This window comes from Quercus lobata, chromosome 5 (assembly GCF_001633185.2).
Source record: "Quercus lobata isolate SW786 chromosome 5, ValleyOak3.0 Primary Assembly, whole genome shotgun sequence".
Lineage (NCBI taxonomy): Eukaryota > Viridiplantae > Streptophyta > Magnoliopsida > Fagales > Fagaceae > Quercus > Quercus lobata.
Genome location: NC_044908.1, coordinates 81,617,039 through 81,636,996, shown reverse-complemented (window position 1 = coordinate 81,636,996; position 19,958 = coordinate 81,617,039). Strand labels below are relative to the sequence as shown.

The following is a 19,958-nucleotide window of genomic DNA, read 5'->3' as shown; positions in this document are numbered from 1 at the left end:
ACCTGATTCTGACCCAGTAACTGTATCTACAACCGTTTCAACAACAGATTCAACATTGGTCACAGCAGAACTAACCACTGATTGTACCCCATAGCCCGAACCACTACCAGACCCAAGCCCATAGCCTGAACCGGTTTCACTACTAACATTGTTTGTAGACATTGCTATGGAGATGATACTTCTACTATTTATTATTGAAGTGTGATGACCTAAATGGATATCTATTTATATTGCAAGTCTCGAGCACATTTTTCCTAATGTGGCAAACTACATCATTAGAGTGCACAGTTACCTTAGGAATGTGGATAATTAGTTGCCCCACAACAACTAACCCAACTTCAAGATGTCTCCAATAATTTAGGACACATAATACCCAAGACACTCTAATCAAATGAATTTTTTTTTTTCAACAATCTTGAACAGTAAAAATAAAATCCTGCCTTTTTGGCTATGAGATGATATGTCACATAGTGAGAACAGAATGTACTTGGAAGTTTTAGTTTGTGGAATTTATCACTTACGCATGGAGAATGATAGAAATGATCTATATTTTGAAATTTGTCTACACTATTTTCTTGATCTTTACATGAAAAAACGAAGCTGCCAAGAATTCGGGGGTTTAGGAAAGATAAGGCTAAACAAAATTTAATAAATGAGCAAGAAAACCAAATTCGAGAGTTAAAGAATGTGACTCACTTAGAGGTCCTTCATATTTACAACTTAAAAGCAGAACATTAAAAAAAAAAAAGATACTAAAACCATGTACAAAGATTATATCAATAATGAATCTGCACTAGTTGGAGAACTCTTAATAATTTGTTTCTCATCACCTACTACAAGAAAACAAACCTATAATACATATAATATAAACCTGTAGTAGTAAATGATATAACTACTGGTAAATGTATCTTTTTTTTCCCCCTTTTCTTTTAAGACTAAGTTTTTATTCTGGAGTTCGAAGAATTTGTTCAAGATCCACCCGAGCACAGGTTGGTTAGTGGAATCATACCTGAAACTGATATGTTAGAATTCTATCTTTACAACCCAAACAAGGCATGTGATAAAAGTATATCACATTTTAACCTGAGCATTTTCTGTTTTTATTTTTTGAAGCTCATCTTGGGCACATATGAGCCTACATATAACAAACAACAATTCAAATAATGTTAGCATTTGAGGATAATTAATTTACCGATTTTTCATGTGGTATATCAATCTAATTACCTCCACTGCAACTCAGTTATTTCTTGAAGTAACTCTTTTTCCCTATCATGGGATGCTTCAAGCTGCAATCAGACATGAACACTCTTCAGCTGAAGTAACATAGCAAAACTAGGTCGAGCCATTAAAGTAAAGCATCAGTGCTAGGCTCCAAATTACAAATTAAACAGCTGTATCACCAAAATCAAAACACGATCTAATTATACAAATAGATTCTGGAAGCAAACTGATTGCATTTGCATAAGAATATTACGGAGTATATAGAGGTCGGTCATGTATACCAAGGGCTGAATATGAGACACAGGCATGATCAGGGTGGTTAAACCAAACACATCTTAAACACACAGCATCTGGCTGGGAATAAAATGATTCAGGTTTACGTAAGGGCAGCAGTGCCCCTGATTTAAGATGGCACTTAAATTAAAAGATAAGAATCAATATAGGTGGGAAAAAAATTTTGATTGAGGCTTTATGACAAGGATGGTTAGTTTATATTGAACATAAGGCCATAAGGGTTAGATATTATTATGTTTATGAAGGGGTTTACAGGCGGAAACCTATTGAGGGGTTTTAGGGGCTACAAACTATAGTCCAAAGTTCTAAGTATCAAGGAAGTTTCATGTATGGAATGCGAAGAGGGTATTAAACTATTAATCATTTGGAAAGGGTCTCTTTATACAATGCTGAGAAGATATAACAGGTTGGATGCTAAGGACATCTCTTCATACTTTGCTTGGGTTTATTGGTTTCCAATCTCTTTGGAAGAGTATTTCAACTACTGAAGTTCCTGGGAAAGTTGTTTTTTTCCATTTGGACAGGTGCATAGGGTCTCACCAAAAGAGAGATCACTCTAGTGAATTGGTGTTATGTGTAAATCATGTGGAAAAATAGAGGATCACTTGTTGCTACATTGCACAACTGCAAAACAGTTGTGGTGGATAGCATTTTTAGTTGTTTTGGAGTTCATTGGATTATGGTTGGGGAAGGTTTTTTAAGTTTTTGGATGTTGGATAGGAATGTTTATATGCCATAAAAGTAGAGATATTTGTAATGTTATATGGCACTGCATTATGTGGGATATATGGATAAAACAGAATAACTGGACGTTCAATTGTGTGGATCTTCCTATGAATGTCCTAAAATCCATTTTCAACAATCATTCTATGATTGAGTGCTGCAAGTGTGAGTAACCATTTCTCCATTTTCTTGAGTTTCACTGATCTTTGAATGTATAATCTCTAGGATAACCCTAATGGCAACAAGTGCACACGCGCGCGAGCGCATGCACACACACATATGTATATATATCAATTCTTTTCAACAAGGCCTTTTAAGTAAAGGTGATTCTTATCCATCATGGATGTGAAGTAGGTTTTCAAACTAAATTTTAGTTTTTATTCATATCCTTTTTTCCAGTTTATAAGCTGTTGCAACAGGATCTATAGTAGGTTGCAATGTTACAAAATCATTCTTAGCTACATTGGAATGAATTCTACCAAGATTCTTCACCTTAATTCAATCAGTTTTTATTCATTTGTTTGTCATCATATTCAGTTGCTTCTTTTTTATCAAACTTTTGAAAGATCACATGAATATAATATATTTGACTAAATACTACACTTGCCGGCCTGCCCAAAAAAAAAAAAAACTAAATTGCATCTTCTATTTTTTACTTTTGGCTAATCTAATTTCAATGTTTTTTTACTTGAAGCATGTTCCCATGTGATGCTCCTACACACTAGTTTGAACCTTTTTTTTGTTTGAAAGTCTGTAAGTTGCAACTCAGGAATCTGGAAAGAAATTTTGCCACCAAATTAAACTTTGGCTGTCATTAAATAATGGCAATTTTAACACAAGCATGGAAAATTTTTCCTCACCATTAAACACTACAGAAATCAACTCAAGAGCATAATCGTACGTAACAAGAACCAGGCCTTTATATTTTTACACTCTATTTGTTTTGGCAGAAAACGGTTTTTGAACTAGGCTTTCTAGGCAAGTGGCTATGGATGTTTGCAAATGAAAGGGAACATTTACGGAGAAATTTTTATTTGTATGAAATATGGAGAAACATGAGGTGCTGGACAACGAAGATATCTAGGAGATCACATGGGGTAAGCTTAAGGAACAACATCAAAAAAGGGTGGGATGTCTTTTGCAGTTTTCTTAAATTTACTATTGGGGTTAGCTCTAGGGTCAGGTATTAGCATGACCTTTGGCACGGTGACTCTTGTATTAGGACATGTTCTGAGTGGTTTACATTGGCAGTAAATAAGGACGCTATGCTTCTGCTGCTTTGTACTCAGGTGGAAGACGTACATGGAATCCTCAATTTTGCCGCTCTCCATGATTGGGAGTTGGAAGCTGTGGATAGTTTCTTTGACTTGTACTCTCACATACATCAACGGCAACCCGAAGACCAGCTTTCATGAAGATTAACTAAAATTGGAACGTTTGAGGTTCATTCTTTCTATGAGGTCTCAAAGGATCTAGAAGAGCTCAAAATCCATGGAAGAGTATTTGAAGTGTAAAGGTATCTCATAAGATCGCTTTCTTCATTTGGAAAGCAGCATTTAATAAAATTTTGGATAATATTTAGAAAGGATCTCTTATGATTATTGACTGGTGTTGCATGTGGAAGAGCAACAAAGAGTTTGTTGATCACCTTATTTTACATTTCTCCTTTGCATCAGACTTGGCATTTTGTATTTACTCTCTTTCGGATTTCTTGGGTCATGCTAAGGACAGTAATTTGGTTGCTGGAATGTTGGCAAGGAAAGTGCAATGGTCATAGGAATTCGAAGATATGAAGGCTACCTCATTATGTGTGTGTTATGGACCATTTGGCAGGAGAGAAATAGAAGAATTTTTTATGGTGTTGAACTTGGAAGGAGAGCAATACAAGAATTTGTTACATTGTTGAACAGCCTAATTAAATAATCAATCAATTAATGCTGAGGTCTCTAAACGAGTGGATGACTGTCTGAGGCAGCATCCCTTTGACTTCTTTCAAGAGTTTATAGATCTTCTGATCTGAATTTGTAATTCTTTAGCAGTAGATCATTACACATATTATGTACTTGATCTATTTCCTCCATTTAATAAAATTATTTTAATAATTAAAAAATTAAAACTTTGATTATGTAGCTCTTAAGCCTGACTATCTACACTCTTAACTAAGGTGATTGCAGTATATGTACACCAGTATTTTTTTAACTGAAGTGCTCTTAAGCACCATACTTGCAAGTTTTAATATGTTAGAAGATTTGGTACAGAGTGCATGCAAATTTTGGGAGTTTCATGATGATTTGTATGGAACGCAAAGCACACATGAACCCTATATTACATACCAAAGATTTCTCCATTGCAGCAATTTGTGCAGGCATGCCTCCTCTATCGACTGCACGGTTGGCTGCAGTGTAGGAAGGAATGACATTAGAATCAACCAATTTGAATGAAATTTCAAATGCTAAAATGGAAGGGTCATTTATTGCCAAAACCTGTAGTGTCACCTCCAGCAACTTGCTTCATTAAACTTAAAATACTTTCCTGTAGAAAACAATATGACAAATAAATAAACTTCAATCCTAATTAGAATATAAAGTAAAACTACATGGCTAATCATACCCTTTGAACAATATTTGTCTGCAAAACAGTATTCAATGCTGGAAAAAGATAATAGCCAGAAAGATTTAATGACGAAGCATCACAAGGAGATGGTAGAGGTGATGGTAGAGGTGACGGTAGAGTTGATGGTAGAGGAATTGCAGGATGTGGGGTAATCACCTACATAGCCCAATGCAACAAAAGATTTAGTAAAATATGATAGAAACATATCTTCAGGGTATATAATGTGCAAACTAGTAGTTTAACAATTTAAAAGAAATATAGTCTCCATGGTCAATTTCCCATGCTTAACACTCTTCTTTCACATCCAATGAATTTCTTATCCGGTCTGAAATAAAAATAATAATCCTCTAATGCCCATTGCAACAGTTACAACATGCTTTGCAACAGCCACAGACCTTAAAATTTACCAAAGGAAACCTGTCAAGATGTAAAGCCTATAGAGTCCAAGAAAAATCTAGCATAATTTGAAAATAAAACTAGCCTTAATAAATTTGAAACTCCCTAAACCAGTGCATCTATTTTTGATAAAATATGACTTATTAGCTACACCTGCAGTTCAAGCCTTAGACATAACAGTGCAAGTCCAGAATTGGCATGAAAATTATGTATGCCATACTTCAAGACCTGATTTTCTAATGTTGAGCCTCCAACTTAACATCTATGCCCTTTCAAACAAGGTAACCATCAAAACTTCCTGGATAGTTGAATTGTAAAACAGGATGTATAAAGATGATACAGAAGATATGGGAAAATGCTGTTCTGGGTCACATTTTAAGACAAAAATATTGATTAATCACCACCAACATTCCAATAAATCCCGAAAAAGAGATCGCAATATATGCAAGTTACTAAGAGAAGAAACTCAAAAACCTGTTGGCAAGGGTGTTTTGGTTTACAGGGGAGTATAGAAATTTGGGAGGTGATTCCTATTGTATAATGTGGTGCCTTTGGCAGGAGAGAAATGCTAGAAATTTTAAGGGATGCAAGCAGACTGTTTTAGACCTGAAAATGTTGTTTTTCAGATTTTTTTTTTTTTTTTTAACTGTATGTTGGCATTATTATCCATGTTAGGTTTGATTGATCATTGTACTTTTAGTGATTGATGTTGAGGTACCCATAGGATACATTCTGAGTAGTTGGCCCACACACTCTTTTAATTCAATAAAGAATGTTATCTTATCCCCAAAAATAAAAATAGATATGAAATTTATTCAATCACTTGGTAGCCGGAGCTTAAGTGTTTAGAGAAGTAAGATGAAGCGATAGTGATTGCAGAACAGAGGAAGGGGAAAGATCTCAAAGGATATCAATGTAAAGTGCTCTAACTAATTTCAGATAAGAGGAGCCACTGCTTGTTCTTAAAGCTACAAGCCTGCAAGCAAATTAGGAGGATCTCCTTCGAAACCAAGTGATGAATTTCAAAGTAAAAATAAGACAACGCAGGGTAAGCAAAGTAGGTATCTTGAACTGGAAAAAAAAATTGTAGATGCCATAGCTAAGTTGTGTGTCTAGAAATAGCAGAAGAATGCAGATAAGTATGGCCAGAACAAGCATCTTGCAAGAGACAGGATCATTTATCTTATATTTCTTTAGGAAGGTTTTGCATCCACACCCTATGCACCAATATTTTGAATTACACTTTGGGGACAGTTTTGACTTAGCTATTAGAACAGAATATTTCGGTACCTTTGTGTGGCAAGCTACTCCGCATTGCATTATGTGAACCATATGGAGAGAGAGAAATCATTGAGCAAGATATTAAGAATAGTTTTTGGAGATATCTGTTTGAACAATTGCACTTCAATTTTGGGGGGGGGGGGGGGGGGGGGTGTGTGCTCATGTAGTTCCCTCATTGATTTTTGGACCTAATGAGTGTCCATTTGAAATTCTTTAAGGGCGCTCACATTTGAGCATACCTTCTACCTAATAAATTATTCTCTTACTTATCAATATAGATATATGTAAAACAATAACTTTTTTAGAAATTAAAAGTCACGCAATCTCATTAACCAATATAAATTCATAAGAGAGAGAGAGAGTTATTTGTCCACTTTATGAATAGAAATTAACTTTTACCTATTTTAATGTTCGGATAGATAGTTATTCAAGCAACACACCAGAACCATAATATAGACAAGCAAATAAAGCCCCAGGGTTTTACCTCAAGTGGTAAAAGTGTGGGATGGTGTAAGAGTAGGTCATAGGCTTTGGTCTTGTGGAGAGAGAGAGAGAGAGAGAGAGGAGAAACCTAAATGTACTTTGGCATAATTAACCCAACCTCACCTGCATACTGTGACTCTTTTGCAGTATGGGACTCGGGGCCACCTGAAAGAAAGGGGGAAAATTAGCCTTCACAAGAAAGGTAAATCAAAACTACAATTAACAAAATCACCTTTTCTAAGTCAACATTTTCGGAGGTAACTTTGAAACGTCCTCTCTGCTGAACAACAGGTGCCTTTGCTTTCTCATCAAACTCATCACTGTTTGCTGCACAATAATTTGGCTAATTGAAAAAGGGGCAGATATTACCATCCAAGAAAATTAGAGAAATCAAAAATCAATTGCATCAAAACCAAAACCAAAAAAAAATTGTTTCCGCATGAAATATAAATCAAGAAAAAAAATTAGCAGATGCCTGATGATTTTGATGATTTAGAAGGAACTTCAGATAGCACATCATCTACTGCCTGCATAACTGTCGCTGCAGAGCAATTTGTAGTGTTCTGGGATAGATTTTGCAATTTATCACTGAAATTCATTAAAATTGAAATGAGAACTTTCAGAAGAAGAGTGTAATAAATATCACATATTATGTTTGCATAATTCAATTCTGTAATCATTTTCTTTTTCCTTAAAAAGAAAACAAAAAGAGTTAAGTCAATGTTATCATCACAAGGGAATTGTTTAGTAAAGCTGTCAACGGACTCAAATAGAGAAAAGTATTGATAAACTACCACTAGTCCTAAAAGCTTAAGCTAATAGGAAATAGTGAATTTAATTTCTTAACCAATATCCTAACAAGTATCTTTTTTTTTTTATAAGTAACCAATATCCTAACAAGTATCATAACCGCTAGTTGAACAATATATGTAAATACAAGTATAAAGTGCACAAATTCATATATTTTGTTCAACTGCTGGACAAAAAAGAAAAATAAAAATAAATATAAAAAAAAATAAAAAAGAAGAAGTAGACACTTCGTATCATTAATAAGAAACACAGATTTTTTCGAAGTCAGTTTCTATTAAATGAGTAGGTTGAGTGTCAGACCTGCCTCTCTCTGAGGGAGAAAGGTACCAGTTGGCTACAAAGGCCACAGGTGACTGGAAATTTCAAGTAATCAAGAGGACTAGGCAGTTTCACTTCATTTCTAATACTAACTTCTGAAATTATTGACTTCTAATTGTTACAAATGAAAATGTACAAAGTCTAGAATTATTAAATTTTCTCTCATAGCTTTCAGAATAACTGAGTCTGGATCTCAATATCTATATGAACGTTGATATAAAAATCCCATAGTCGTGTCATTAAATTGTATTCTCCTTCTAATGACCACTTTGAGTGGTGAAATTGCCAAGAGAAAGCACCATATGAAGAGTAATAGGCAGATGTGCTATTTTTATATATAGGATTCGATGTTGAATACCGTACTCATTTTAATCTTGAGACTTCAGACCAAACAAGATTTGGATATTTGAGATTTATAGATTTTGAAGTTAGACCAATTCTTACTTTTAGCAATTCATTGAAAGAATACCAAGTTATGTATGAGATTTTATGAAATAAAATATTTTATTCCTTACCATTGTATGTCAAGTTAAGACTTCCACTTTTAGCAGTTGATTCCTCCATAGCTAGGAGGTTAAAAAAATATGGATGTATTACTTGTTTTTCCATTCAAAGAAAAAAAAAGTACAAAGAAATATGGAAGAAAGATCAAAATTTCAGCATGATCCAGCACTCAGAAAGTAGAATAGCACAGAACTAGATAAGACAATATGCATATGGTGAGTTGTGTGTGTGAACTAGAATTTATGATAAGGTAATATAAAAACACATAGGTTCATATTGGTTAGGTAGTCAGAAATAGTGAGAAGATGCAATATTACACTTTTCCCTAGTAAAATCACAGATAAGATGGTAATCAGTAACTACAAGAATCCAACCGTTTCAGACATGCCAAAACTCCCAATTATTATGTAGATTCAGAGTCAAACCTCTCTCCTTTACTTTCAGCAAGATCATCATGACAGGGTGAAGAATTCTGTGAAATGTGCTGTTCATGGCATGAACTAGCAATGCTGGAGTCGTCATCAGATTTTTCACATTTGACTCTGGAAAGTGAAAAACATGACTGTAATTAACATTAATTTAAGCATTATCATAACCAAAAGGTGTGGAAATGGCATTTAAATTTTAAAACAGCAACAAAGCTTCCCAGTGAAAAGCAATGCCATTGTATTTCTAGAACACTTCTTACAATTGAATATTAAGAAACTAAGCAAGTAACATATTATGGTAGAAAAGCTGCAGACACCATTTCAGATAACATACTTGACTTCATTTATAGTTGAGTCAACTAATGGAGAAAGCATTGGTTGGTTCTGGATCACATCATTATCTTCCTGTGAAATATTAGATCAGGAACACACAGAAACTCTTACAAGAATTTACCAAACAAAAAAAAAAAAACTGGTAATTTTTCAAGGGCGAGTGTATTAAGACACATATAACCTCCTGAAACATTATATCCAACTAAAGTAAATGATTCTCACTATATACCAGCTCTGCAACTTGAAAAGAGTCTTGAAACTGCAATTGCTTTTCAGGTACATCAAGCGCAGACAAAGAATTTGCGCTCCCTTGGTTGCAATCAGTTAGAGGGTCATCAACATCCTGGATCTGACAGAATGAGAAACATATTCATATAATCATGAAATTTAAGGAGCCCTCAGATATCATATGATTACATCACCCAAAAAAAAAAAAAAAAAAAAAAAAAAAAAGATAGACAGCAGTACCAGGGAAGCCTGGGCCTTCACATCTTCAAGATTGAAATTCCAACCACTAATTCCTCGTTTATATTCATTCTACAAAAAATTACAAGAATGTATTACAGGCTCGTACAACATAATGATGACACCAACATCAAAAAATAAAAACCTTTCTAAGAAGTCTAAGAATGTCCATATACAGACACTAATACAATCTGATCATGATACAAACAGTTTTTTGATGAGTAAAGACTATTTTAAAGATGATAAAAACATAGGGAGTGACTTAGGTATACAGGCTGCATACAAAAGATCATACCCTAAGTAAAAAATCACTGATCATGATACAAATACAGTGAAACCATAAAATTATATATTTAAAATAAAAAATAAAAAAGGATACTCATCCCCAGAGTAAATATGCAAATCATCAACACTGACAGAAATTAACAGTAAAACAGAAAAGCTTTGTGATATCAATGTTTTTTAATTAATAAGTTACACACGGATAAAGATTACGTTATCCAGTCTACATACCTATTACTTATCTCTATTTCCTAGTCACTTTAGTCCTTATACTTTCAACCTTGTTTCAAAAAAATCCTTATCATTATTTGATGGACAAAAATTTTAATATGGCGAACACAATTCATGCCATGTCATAGGCTCCACATCAAAGTGACATTGGTTTCATGTATTCCATTTGCTATGTCTGCATTTCAATCTATCAAATAACAGTAAGACTTTTTTGAAACATTTTAGAGTACAAAGACGATTTTGAAACAGAGGTCAAAAGTTGAGGACCAAATATGCAATTTGACCTTTATTTTATCTAAGGTGCAGCAACTTTCTTGGCAACTCTTGTAAAGCTTTCCTCTAGTCTATGAAAACACACCTAATAGTTTTCACAGGTCATGGTTAATTATCTTCCCAACTGAATAATATTATACTTATTCTTTAAATCTCGGTCAGATGACTCCTGGACCTGTAAATTGATCAAATTGTTCACATATTGATTAAGTATATCAAAAGATGTAGCATAACACATATAAAAAGACAAGAAGAAATTTTATGACACACATCCGTATCAGCAATATATCAGCATTTACTCTTCTTGATTTAAGAGGAGAATTCCAACCTGTGAAATTTCCTCCTTCTGGCCATCTGGCATTTTCTTTTGTGCAAGCATATCTTCCTCCTTTCTCTGTGATTGGAAAAAGACGTTACTAATGGTAGTACAGATCAAAACAACATAGAATGATTATGGTCATATCCTCGAAAATGATAAGCTAACCTTTAATGCCTTAATGCGATCACCAAGAGCAGGCAGGCCCTCCAAAAGTGTTCGTGCAATATAATCATTTGACCGAGCTTGCTTGAAGAAGGAGTGCTTCAACAACTTCTTTGCGGAAGGCCGTTTTGAAGGATCTTTTACCAAGCAACTAGCAATCATCTGCTTGAATGACTGAAGATAAAGAAAGACCAAAAAGCATTTAGAGTGACAGAACCATAACCAAAAGGCATTTTTGGAGGAGCAAAAATATTGTTGAGAGCGTACCTTAGAAAACTTCCTGTCCCTTTCATAATCAAGGCCAGGGGGTGCATTTTGCAAGGTCATGAGCAGTACCTGGCAACAGTAAACTTCGTAGGTTCAATGAGCTTCTGGGTGTTTCAAAAAAGATGCTGATAAAAGCATGTCACATTTTAGTCTATGCACCTTCATTGGAGGATACTTTGAGAAAGGAGCATGACCATGGGCAAGTTCCAAAGCAGTTATACCAAATGACCAGATATCGGCCCTACAGGAAGAAATTGTGGAGTAAACATAATTGTCTAATAAGAGGATAGTGGTGGTGGGGTCAAAAAAGGAGGAATTTTTAAAAAAAGTAATGGACACTTAAACAGACTTGAAGTCATATCCATGCAGTTGCTCCATAACTTCAGGTGCCATCCTGCAAAACAAAGATTCAAAATTCTTGATCCTTGAGCATTTCATGGCAAGAAACAATAAGGCAATAAACCAAGGAGCCTTATGCTGTTTAAACATTCACTTCAGTTTCTAATTTAAATGAAAATTTTCTAGAGTTTCAAAATGTTAGTTGATTCAATCATGATGTACTTCTATAGTTATATTAATATGGCATTAATCTTGATTTTGAAGAAGAACAGAACTGACAATTAGAAGGAATGAGTATATGCAGAGAGAGAATACCAGCAAGGTGTGCCAACAAATGTGTTCCTCATGCGTTGCCTATCACCTGAATCAAAAAGACAGGCAGAAACACCAAAATCTCCCAGCTTGATTCCACCACGTGCATCAATGAGAATATTCCCAGCCTATGACAAATATAATATAAGATGATGAGCAAGGAATTAGAAGCAAAATATACATGTTGTAATTTTGAAAACAATTGTTAATAATCTTGTGAGCTCTATAACAACTAACTACACACTGCCAGGAATTAAAGGAAGTAGCAACATGCAATACCAAATAACTCAAAATCTCTGTCTGGGCACAAGAACTTAAAATCCCATAAAGAGTCACAACTTCCTCATCCCTTAATTCACCAAAAGTATACTTCTTGGCCTTATCCTCTTTCTATAAGAAGTTTGGTCGCATACCACTGTGTTACCATTCTATTTGCATTCTAAGCTAGCTGGGATCAACGATTCTGCAGGAAAAGCTACATGTTTTATTAACATGACTGGAAATCTTGGCATCCAAGGGGTCTAAATTTAAATTATTCATATTTATAGCCCACTATCAGGCATCATCCAAAATTAGAACTACCAAACATATTAGTATATGTCAGAGCAGGCATGTTTGAATTGGTTAAAACCTGCCTTGCCTCCAACATATTGAACTAAGGAGCACAACCTTACCTCCATTGTTTGATAGCTCATGTCAAGAAATTTAGGGTTAAGCTATAATACTGTGCAAATTCTAGTAAAAGAAAATCACCTTATGTTTTTTGATTGGTAAATTACACACACACCTAGTTGATCTTGAACCCACGACCTCACCCTCCATCCCATTATTATTGGAGGAAGTACCAATTGAGCTTTATAGCTCATTGGTTAAAAACAATTTGTAGGAACTTAATATTAGATATTAGTGATACAAAACTATGGATAAGATAGATCATATCAGCAAAAACATTTTAGGTTCAGAACAATGAAACAATAGTTGAGCATCCAAACAAGGAGGCCTAATAAAAATTCTAGGCATGCAAAATTATACAAAGATGGATAGTAGTTAGCCCAAATATGTGAAACAAGTAACTGAATCGTGATGAAGGATCAATACTCACTTTTACATCTCTATGTATATGGCCATGATGATGAAGATAGTCTAAACCCTTCAACACTTCTCGTAAAATGGTGGCTATAACTAGCTCTTCAAAACCATCAGGATATGCAGCCTTCAGTATGTGAAGACAAGATCCCCCAGCCATGAATGGCATGACAACCCACAGATTATGGTCACTGACAAACGAGCAGTGTGATTTAAGGACATTAGGATGATCAACCAAGTTCATTATTTGTGCTTCACGAGAAACATTATTCTGTGGAGAACACACACGAAAGAATATGTCAAAACAAGTCTTCGCAAATAGCAACAATAATAAGGGTAGACAGTATGAATGGTGCAAATTTCAATCCCCAAATATTTTCTAATACAAAATGGCTTTACCAAACCTAAAAAACATTCTGCCAACTGCATTCATCCTAAAAAGGTTTACATGAAATTAAGGGACAAAATTTGGTCATAAAATTCTATACAAAAAGTTCATTCTTAAGAAAATATATAGCAAATGCACGACCATATTGGAGTAATTTGAGCTATGTAATCCAAGTTGCAACACAGATATAAATCATATAATACCATTTGTTGGCACATTTTAATTTCAATTGATATCGGTTTGTTAGCTTTACTAACTGCAGAGAGCTTGAATCTCCTTAAAGACAACGAGATTTTCGTGCCTCAACCAAATTTTTCTTGCTTTAATTTTTATCTTTGCGTTTCTATTTGATTTCATTCTAGTTCTGAATTTCTTGTAATTTTTATTATATTTTTAGTGTATTGCCACTAACACCATTAAATCAGTACCACACATAAGCGCAAATTCAATCCTCTCTCCTACACAAAAATTAGACTATATTTTGTAATCACATCAATTTTGATATTGCCAAAACCAAATCTCGAAGCTTAAATTAGCCAATATTAGCAATCAAGCACCTTTTTTTGAATCTAATCATTTTAGTATCTAAACATTCACTTAATTGAGAGAGCTCACAATCAAATTTTCTATTTTCCTTTTCGTACAAATAACCGTCAATATTTTCTAACCACGTCCACAATTCTGATACAGCCAAAACAAAATCTGGAAGCTTAAATTAAACATACTTAAATCAAACATACTGAAACCAAATCATCGGAGCTTAGATAAACTAATAGTAGCAATCAAGCATCATTTTTCGATATTTCAATATCTTAAAATTCACTTAATTGAGAGAGCTCACATTCAAATTTTCTATTTTCCTTTTTCCTACACATAACCGTGAATATTTTCTAACCACATCTACAATTCTGATATCACCGAAAAAAAATCACAAAGCTTAAATTAGCTAATATGAGCAATCAAGCAACTTTTTGGATCTAGTAATTTCAATATCTTAAAATTCACTTAATTGACAGAGCTCACATTCAAAATTTCCCGGTTTTGAAACCAAATCATCAAAGCTTAGATTAACTAATAGTAGCAATCATGCAAATTCACTTAATTGACAGAGCTCACATTCAAATTTTCCTTAAATCAAACACACCGAAACCAAATCTCGAAGCCTAGATTAGCTAATATTAGCAATCAAACAACTTTTTTTGGATCTAGCTATTTCAATATCACGAAATTCACTTATAATTCACAGAGCTCAACATTCAAATCTTCCGGTTTCCTTTTCTTCAATCAAACACATATACATATAGAATAGGAAATACCAGATCGCAATTGTCACGTTCGAAATCGAGGATTTTGACAGCGACGACCTCGTTGAGAGGCGTACAGAGAGCACGATAAACCGAAGCGCTCACGCCGGCACCGACCTCTTCGTAAAGCGTGTAATGCTCAGCTCCAATCGGATACTTCTTCTTCTCCATTGTATCTCTCTCTCTCTAATCTCTCTGAGAATTTCGAATTCAGTGAATAAAATGAAGAAAAAGTTTAGGGCTGTGATTATTAATATAAGGTCACGGTAAAGCAAAGAAAAGGAAAAAAAGTGGCTATTCAGTGATCAATGATGACGATTGACGAAGATTTTTATTTTTGTTCCTCTCTTTTTTGTGTGGTTTGTTTGTTTGTTCGTTTTAATTTTTCTTCTCGAATCCCCAGATTTCTCGTGATTTTTGTTTCCTTTGTTTGTTTTTGGGAAAAAGAGAGAGAGAGAGAGAGGAAACGAAGCTATCGGATCGGCGGTGGAACTGGGGAAAGAGGGAAAATAGGGGAAAAACGTTTGTAAGCAGAAATCCCGCCACTAGTTAGTTTTCCTTTTGTTTGCAAATTTATTATGGAGCTAAATTAAAAAATTAAAAATAGAAAAAAGACTAAATTGTGTATTTTGGCTTTTCCCCAACTAACTTCCACGTGACCTGCGCATGTGACTACGTATATTTGCTTACTTTTTTTGGATAGATTAATTAATTAAAAATTTACGTGTGCCATTGTTGTTCTTCTTGTTTTGTATAACTAGAAGATATATACACTCAAATTAGTCATTAAAATTAAAATCTATCATTTATGGATTAGTCTATTTTTAGCTTTGGGAGTATTATGTCGGTGCAAGATAGGGTTCTCCAAAAAAAAATTATGTCGGTACAAGATAGGGTTTAATTAAAAGTTATATTTGTAAATAAATTAAAACTATAATAATATTTTTCTCAAAAAAAAAATATAATAATATTTTTTAAATGGGAAAAATTTTAATTATAATGAATTTTCTTCTCTGATTTTTTGGGAAAAAAATATATCAATTTTTTAATGTGTAAGGTAAGAGTTTTACTTATATTATTAAATCATAAAATTATGATATAAATCAAAATAATTAAAATAAATATTAAATTTTTTTTTTAAATTATTTGAAACTTTTGGTAATAGATGTTTAGTTGAAATAGAATGTTATGACACTCAAGGTAATAGAGTTTTAGTTAGAGGAAACTATTGATGGTGGAGTTTTTTAAAAAATATATAGAGAGTTTAATTTAAGGTAAACAATATTAATAATAATAATGAAGAAGATTGTTGCAAATCAAAGATAAGCACTTAGCCATTAGCATAATCACAATTCATGACATGAGACTATTATATTAGTATATAAATTTTTATGATTTGGCAACATCTTTTATATTTTCTTTGTCACATGGCTGTACGTCAAACTGGAAGCCAATGAACCCACTAAAAGCTACAATGCTAAAACCTTTGTCAATTTTTTGTTTTCCTCTCTTTTTTGGTTTCTTGTTTTCTTTTCTTTTCAGTAATTTGAAAAGAGTTTACAATACTATGTTTTAGATGAATGACACTTTTTCATCTTAAATTTCACATCATTTGTAATTTCACCACAAACTATAAATTTATTTGATTTAGGATGAAATTTGAGAAAATGGCATCAAATTTTATTGTTAAGTTGCATGTCAATTTAGAGAGAGATTTTTATTGAACAATTGTTGTTGTGAAAATTATCATTTTTTTTTTTATAAGATAGAATTTATACTCTAGCCTAATCTAAGTGTATATGTGTGTGAAGTTCCCTCCTAGAGACTTGAATCCCGGCCCTTGCCCCCCACACCCTACAGACACTTATATTTATGAAGTGACCACGGCACTTATAGTTATTTAGTTGTATTTAATTGAAAACCTAAAAAATTGCTATGTGTCTAAGTTTATACCAAAGAAACAAAATAATTATTGGTAAATTTTGGGAATTTCCTACAGGTTTACACAAAATAAAGCCCAAATTATTTATAGGCCCATTATCTCTATTCATATCATTTTCATATTATCCAACCAAGAACAAAGTTCAAAGTTGCCATTTTTTTTATAAAAAAAAAATCTAACTAGACTTAGTTCTTATAGAGAGATGGATAACAAAAGCTTTCTTTTTTTTCTTTTTATTTTTTATATAGACATAATTACAACATGTTGCTAGTTCCGCAACTCGAACCCTTTCCCCCTTAGACCTTCAAGTACTTTGTGCATGGGGATGTGCCAATTCAGCTAAAATGCTTTTGGCAACAAAAGCTTTCTTAATCTATTATAAACCCCAAAAGAATGAGGTAATTATGGACCAACTTTTCAACATCAACTCTACTTAATTCTCAAACACGTTACTACTATGACTTGGGATAAATACAACAACTCAAATAAATGGTGTTTTGTGTGGGTGGCGGCACAAGTAGACAATTATTTGTATCATTTGTTGAATACTTAGGTTGCGTTTAGTATTGACTTAAAAAACTAGCTTTTTTTACTATTTAGTATAATTTTACTATGGATTGTGTTAACGGCTAGTAACTTTTGACTTTTTTTTTGTACAATTTTTTTTCTTTTTTTGGAGTTTTATGTCATATTTTTCAGTGTGGAGTCAACTTTGTAGAGAGAATAAATATTAAAATAACCAAAATGACTAGTTTTGTGTCCTTTTCATTTATTTATTTTATTTTATTATTAAATGGGACCCACTTTTGCACAACCTTAACAAGCACATATGCGGTACTTGTTTTTTTTTAGACGTATTTAACATATGGCGTCCGTTCTTAATGATAGCTCATTATCATCAGACCAAGACACTAATCAGTTTTTGGTGTAGGCGGGGATTGAACCCCAGATCTCTTATACAACCATCAGAGACTTTACCAGTTGAGTTAACTGGAACCCACCATATGCGGTACTTGTTAACATTTGCCTTTTACTATTATTCAACTTATTTTTACTATTATTTATAGGTCTCATTGCATTTTTTTTACCATTCATAGGTTCCACCATACTATTTCAACTACCTTTCAGCAAAAAGTTTTTAGTTTCAACTAAATAAGCTATTCCCAAACGGACTCTTAATAAATGTCCCATTTGTCTTCATTATGAGCTTGTGTCTTGGCATGTTTTTCTTTGCTTTACACAACTAGTCTTTGTGTGATCTAAAAGCGAGTTGTGGACTTGATTCCACCTTACTTTGAACCCGAATTGATAGGCTTAATTTTTTGGCTATTTTGAAAAAACAACCAAACAGTAGTTATAATTTTTGAAATTTTAAGGATTAAATTGACATACCTAATAGTTTTTTTTTTTTAATCTAATAGTTGATGAACTGAATTATAGTAATAATTAATAGTCAAAAGTACCAAAATGAACTTTACCCAATACATGACTAGGTAGCATCACTAGGATGTGGCAGGCCTGTATTGGTATAGTTGAGACCCTACGGCCCTGGGCTATGGATATAAGATGCTAACTGATTAATTATTGAATAAATTGCTTTCCTCACAAATTAGTACTTGTGTGTTACATGACTAACTCATGCCTTCGAGTCCTAATGAAATTCTTACAAACAAATTCAAATAATATTGGGCTAGAGTGTGTGTATTAAATTACTAGCCCATGCTTGAACCCATGACTCCAGCCCAATATGCACCAATAACTCATGAAATTCAAAGCATATTGGGCTGGAATGTGTTTGTGTCGGCGTGTTAAATTACTAACCCATGCCTTCAACAATGACTCCAGCCCAATGAGAATTAAATATTATCAAGGAACATATTACATTTAAATCAAAAACCTCACAAATAAATCAACTTTAAAACGTTAATATTACAAAATTTTAACTAATTGAAACTTTCCTGTACTTCTAGTGAGACTAGTGTGCGTATAGTGTAAACACACTTACCCTTCTTTTTGAAAATATAATAAAAAAATTTAGGACAATAATTGATGAATCAAATTGAAACTTTGCTCAATAATTTGACGAAGTTAATTATATATAATTTAAACTTCTTCTTCTTTTTTTGGTTGGGGAAAAATATGTCTCGTGTATAAAAGGACACACAAGTACACAAATCTAAGTGTAGACAAGAGAGTGAATTTTTTAGATCCCAATTTTTTTTTTGATAGGAAAACTGAAACTTTATTCCGAAAGAGAAACTGAAAATACATCATGGGAAAGAGCTTGCTCAATAGAGTAAGGATTCTCTTCCATCCAAACAATAAAATCATCTATGCCTACAACATGTTTAGCTAATAGATAGGCTGGTTTTTAGACCTCAATTTGTTTTGTTTAAAACCCGACTATGGGGCCATTGAATCTTGCAAAACCCATAGAATTTACTTAAGTTATTTTCGTTTTGAAGATGTAAAACTTTTGTAAGATTTTATTTTTTTAACAAAAAGTCCAGAGGTTACCTCTTTGCCTTTGCTTTGTGGTGGACTCAAGTAAAGTGAATTGTGAAAATGTAATTTTGGGTCCATTTTTAATATGCCAAACTCTTGTTTTAACCTTGGTCTTGATCATTGGCACAAACAAGTCTCAGATCTGACATTCTTATCTAACTCAGTCACTTGCATAGTTGTCAAAATCAGGATCCAAAATAAGATCGTGGGAGGTAGGTAGGATCGTGAATTGTAGGATCAGATCATAAGATCCTACATTATTTGAGAAAAAAAAAAAAAAACAAATTGGTATGTAAAATAATCACATAAATTATACATTCATAAAAAACCAAAATTTGCATTCATTTGATGTAATTACCATACATCATTACATCCATTTGTAAGCATCATTTAAAGAGGCCAACAATCTTAATACATGACACCCTATTGGGAAATTATTATATACTCCTGGAGTATCATAAATGCGTACTCCCTTCTCTCACATAAATGGTGGGTCCTACTAATTAAATTCATGGTGGGACCCACCATTCATGTGAGAGGAGGGAGTACACATTTATGGTACTTCGGGAGTACCTAATAATTTTCCCACTCTATTAGGATGTTATTTTTCATTTGGGTTCAACTAATACTCTATCTCTCTATATTAAAATAGCAAAACTTAATCTATTGAGATGTTATT

At 33.3% G+C, this 19,958-nt stretch overlaps 1 protein-coding gene across 2 annotated transcripts; it reads right to left on the bottom strand.

The window, feature by feature from the left end:
- Nucleotides 1-750: 750 nt before the first annotated feature.
- On the bottom strand, nucleotides 751-15,368 carry LOC115992491 (serine/threonine-protein kinase dst1). 2 transcript variants are annotated; one of them, XM_031116695.1, is made up of 21 exons: nucleotides 14,845-15,368; nucleotides 13,157-13,411; nucleotides 12,058-12,182; nucleotides 11,753-11,797; nucleotides 11,563-11,644; nucleotides 11,404-11,472; nucleotides 11,140-11,310; nucleotides 10,984-11,049; nucleotides 9,873-9,941; nucleotides 9,634-9,753; nucleotides 9,406-9,476; nucleotides 9,069-9,185; nucleotides 7,487-7,599; nucleotides 7,244-7,338; nucleotides 7,135-7,176; nucleotides 4,849-5,007; nucleotides 4,722-4,770; nucleotides 4,572-4,633; nucleotides 1,225-1,286; nucleotides 1,084-1,135; nucleotides 751-1,009 (listed from the first exon to the last, which is right to left on the bottom strand). In XM_031116695.1, the coding sequence occupies exons 1-21, from the start codon at nucleotides 15,001-15,003 to the stop codon at nucleotides 1,004-1,006; spliced, it is 1,989 nt and encodes a 662-aa protein (XP_030972555.1). In that variant the 5' UTR covers nucleotides 15,004-15,368; the 3' UTR covers nucleotides 751-1,003. The 2 variants fall into 2 exon arrangements, with proteins under 2 accessions (XP_030972555.1, XP_030972554.1); XM_031116694.1 differs by having other exon boundaries at nucleotides 751-1,135.
- Nucleotides 15,369-19,958: the final 4,590 nt, after the last annotated feature.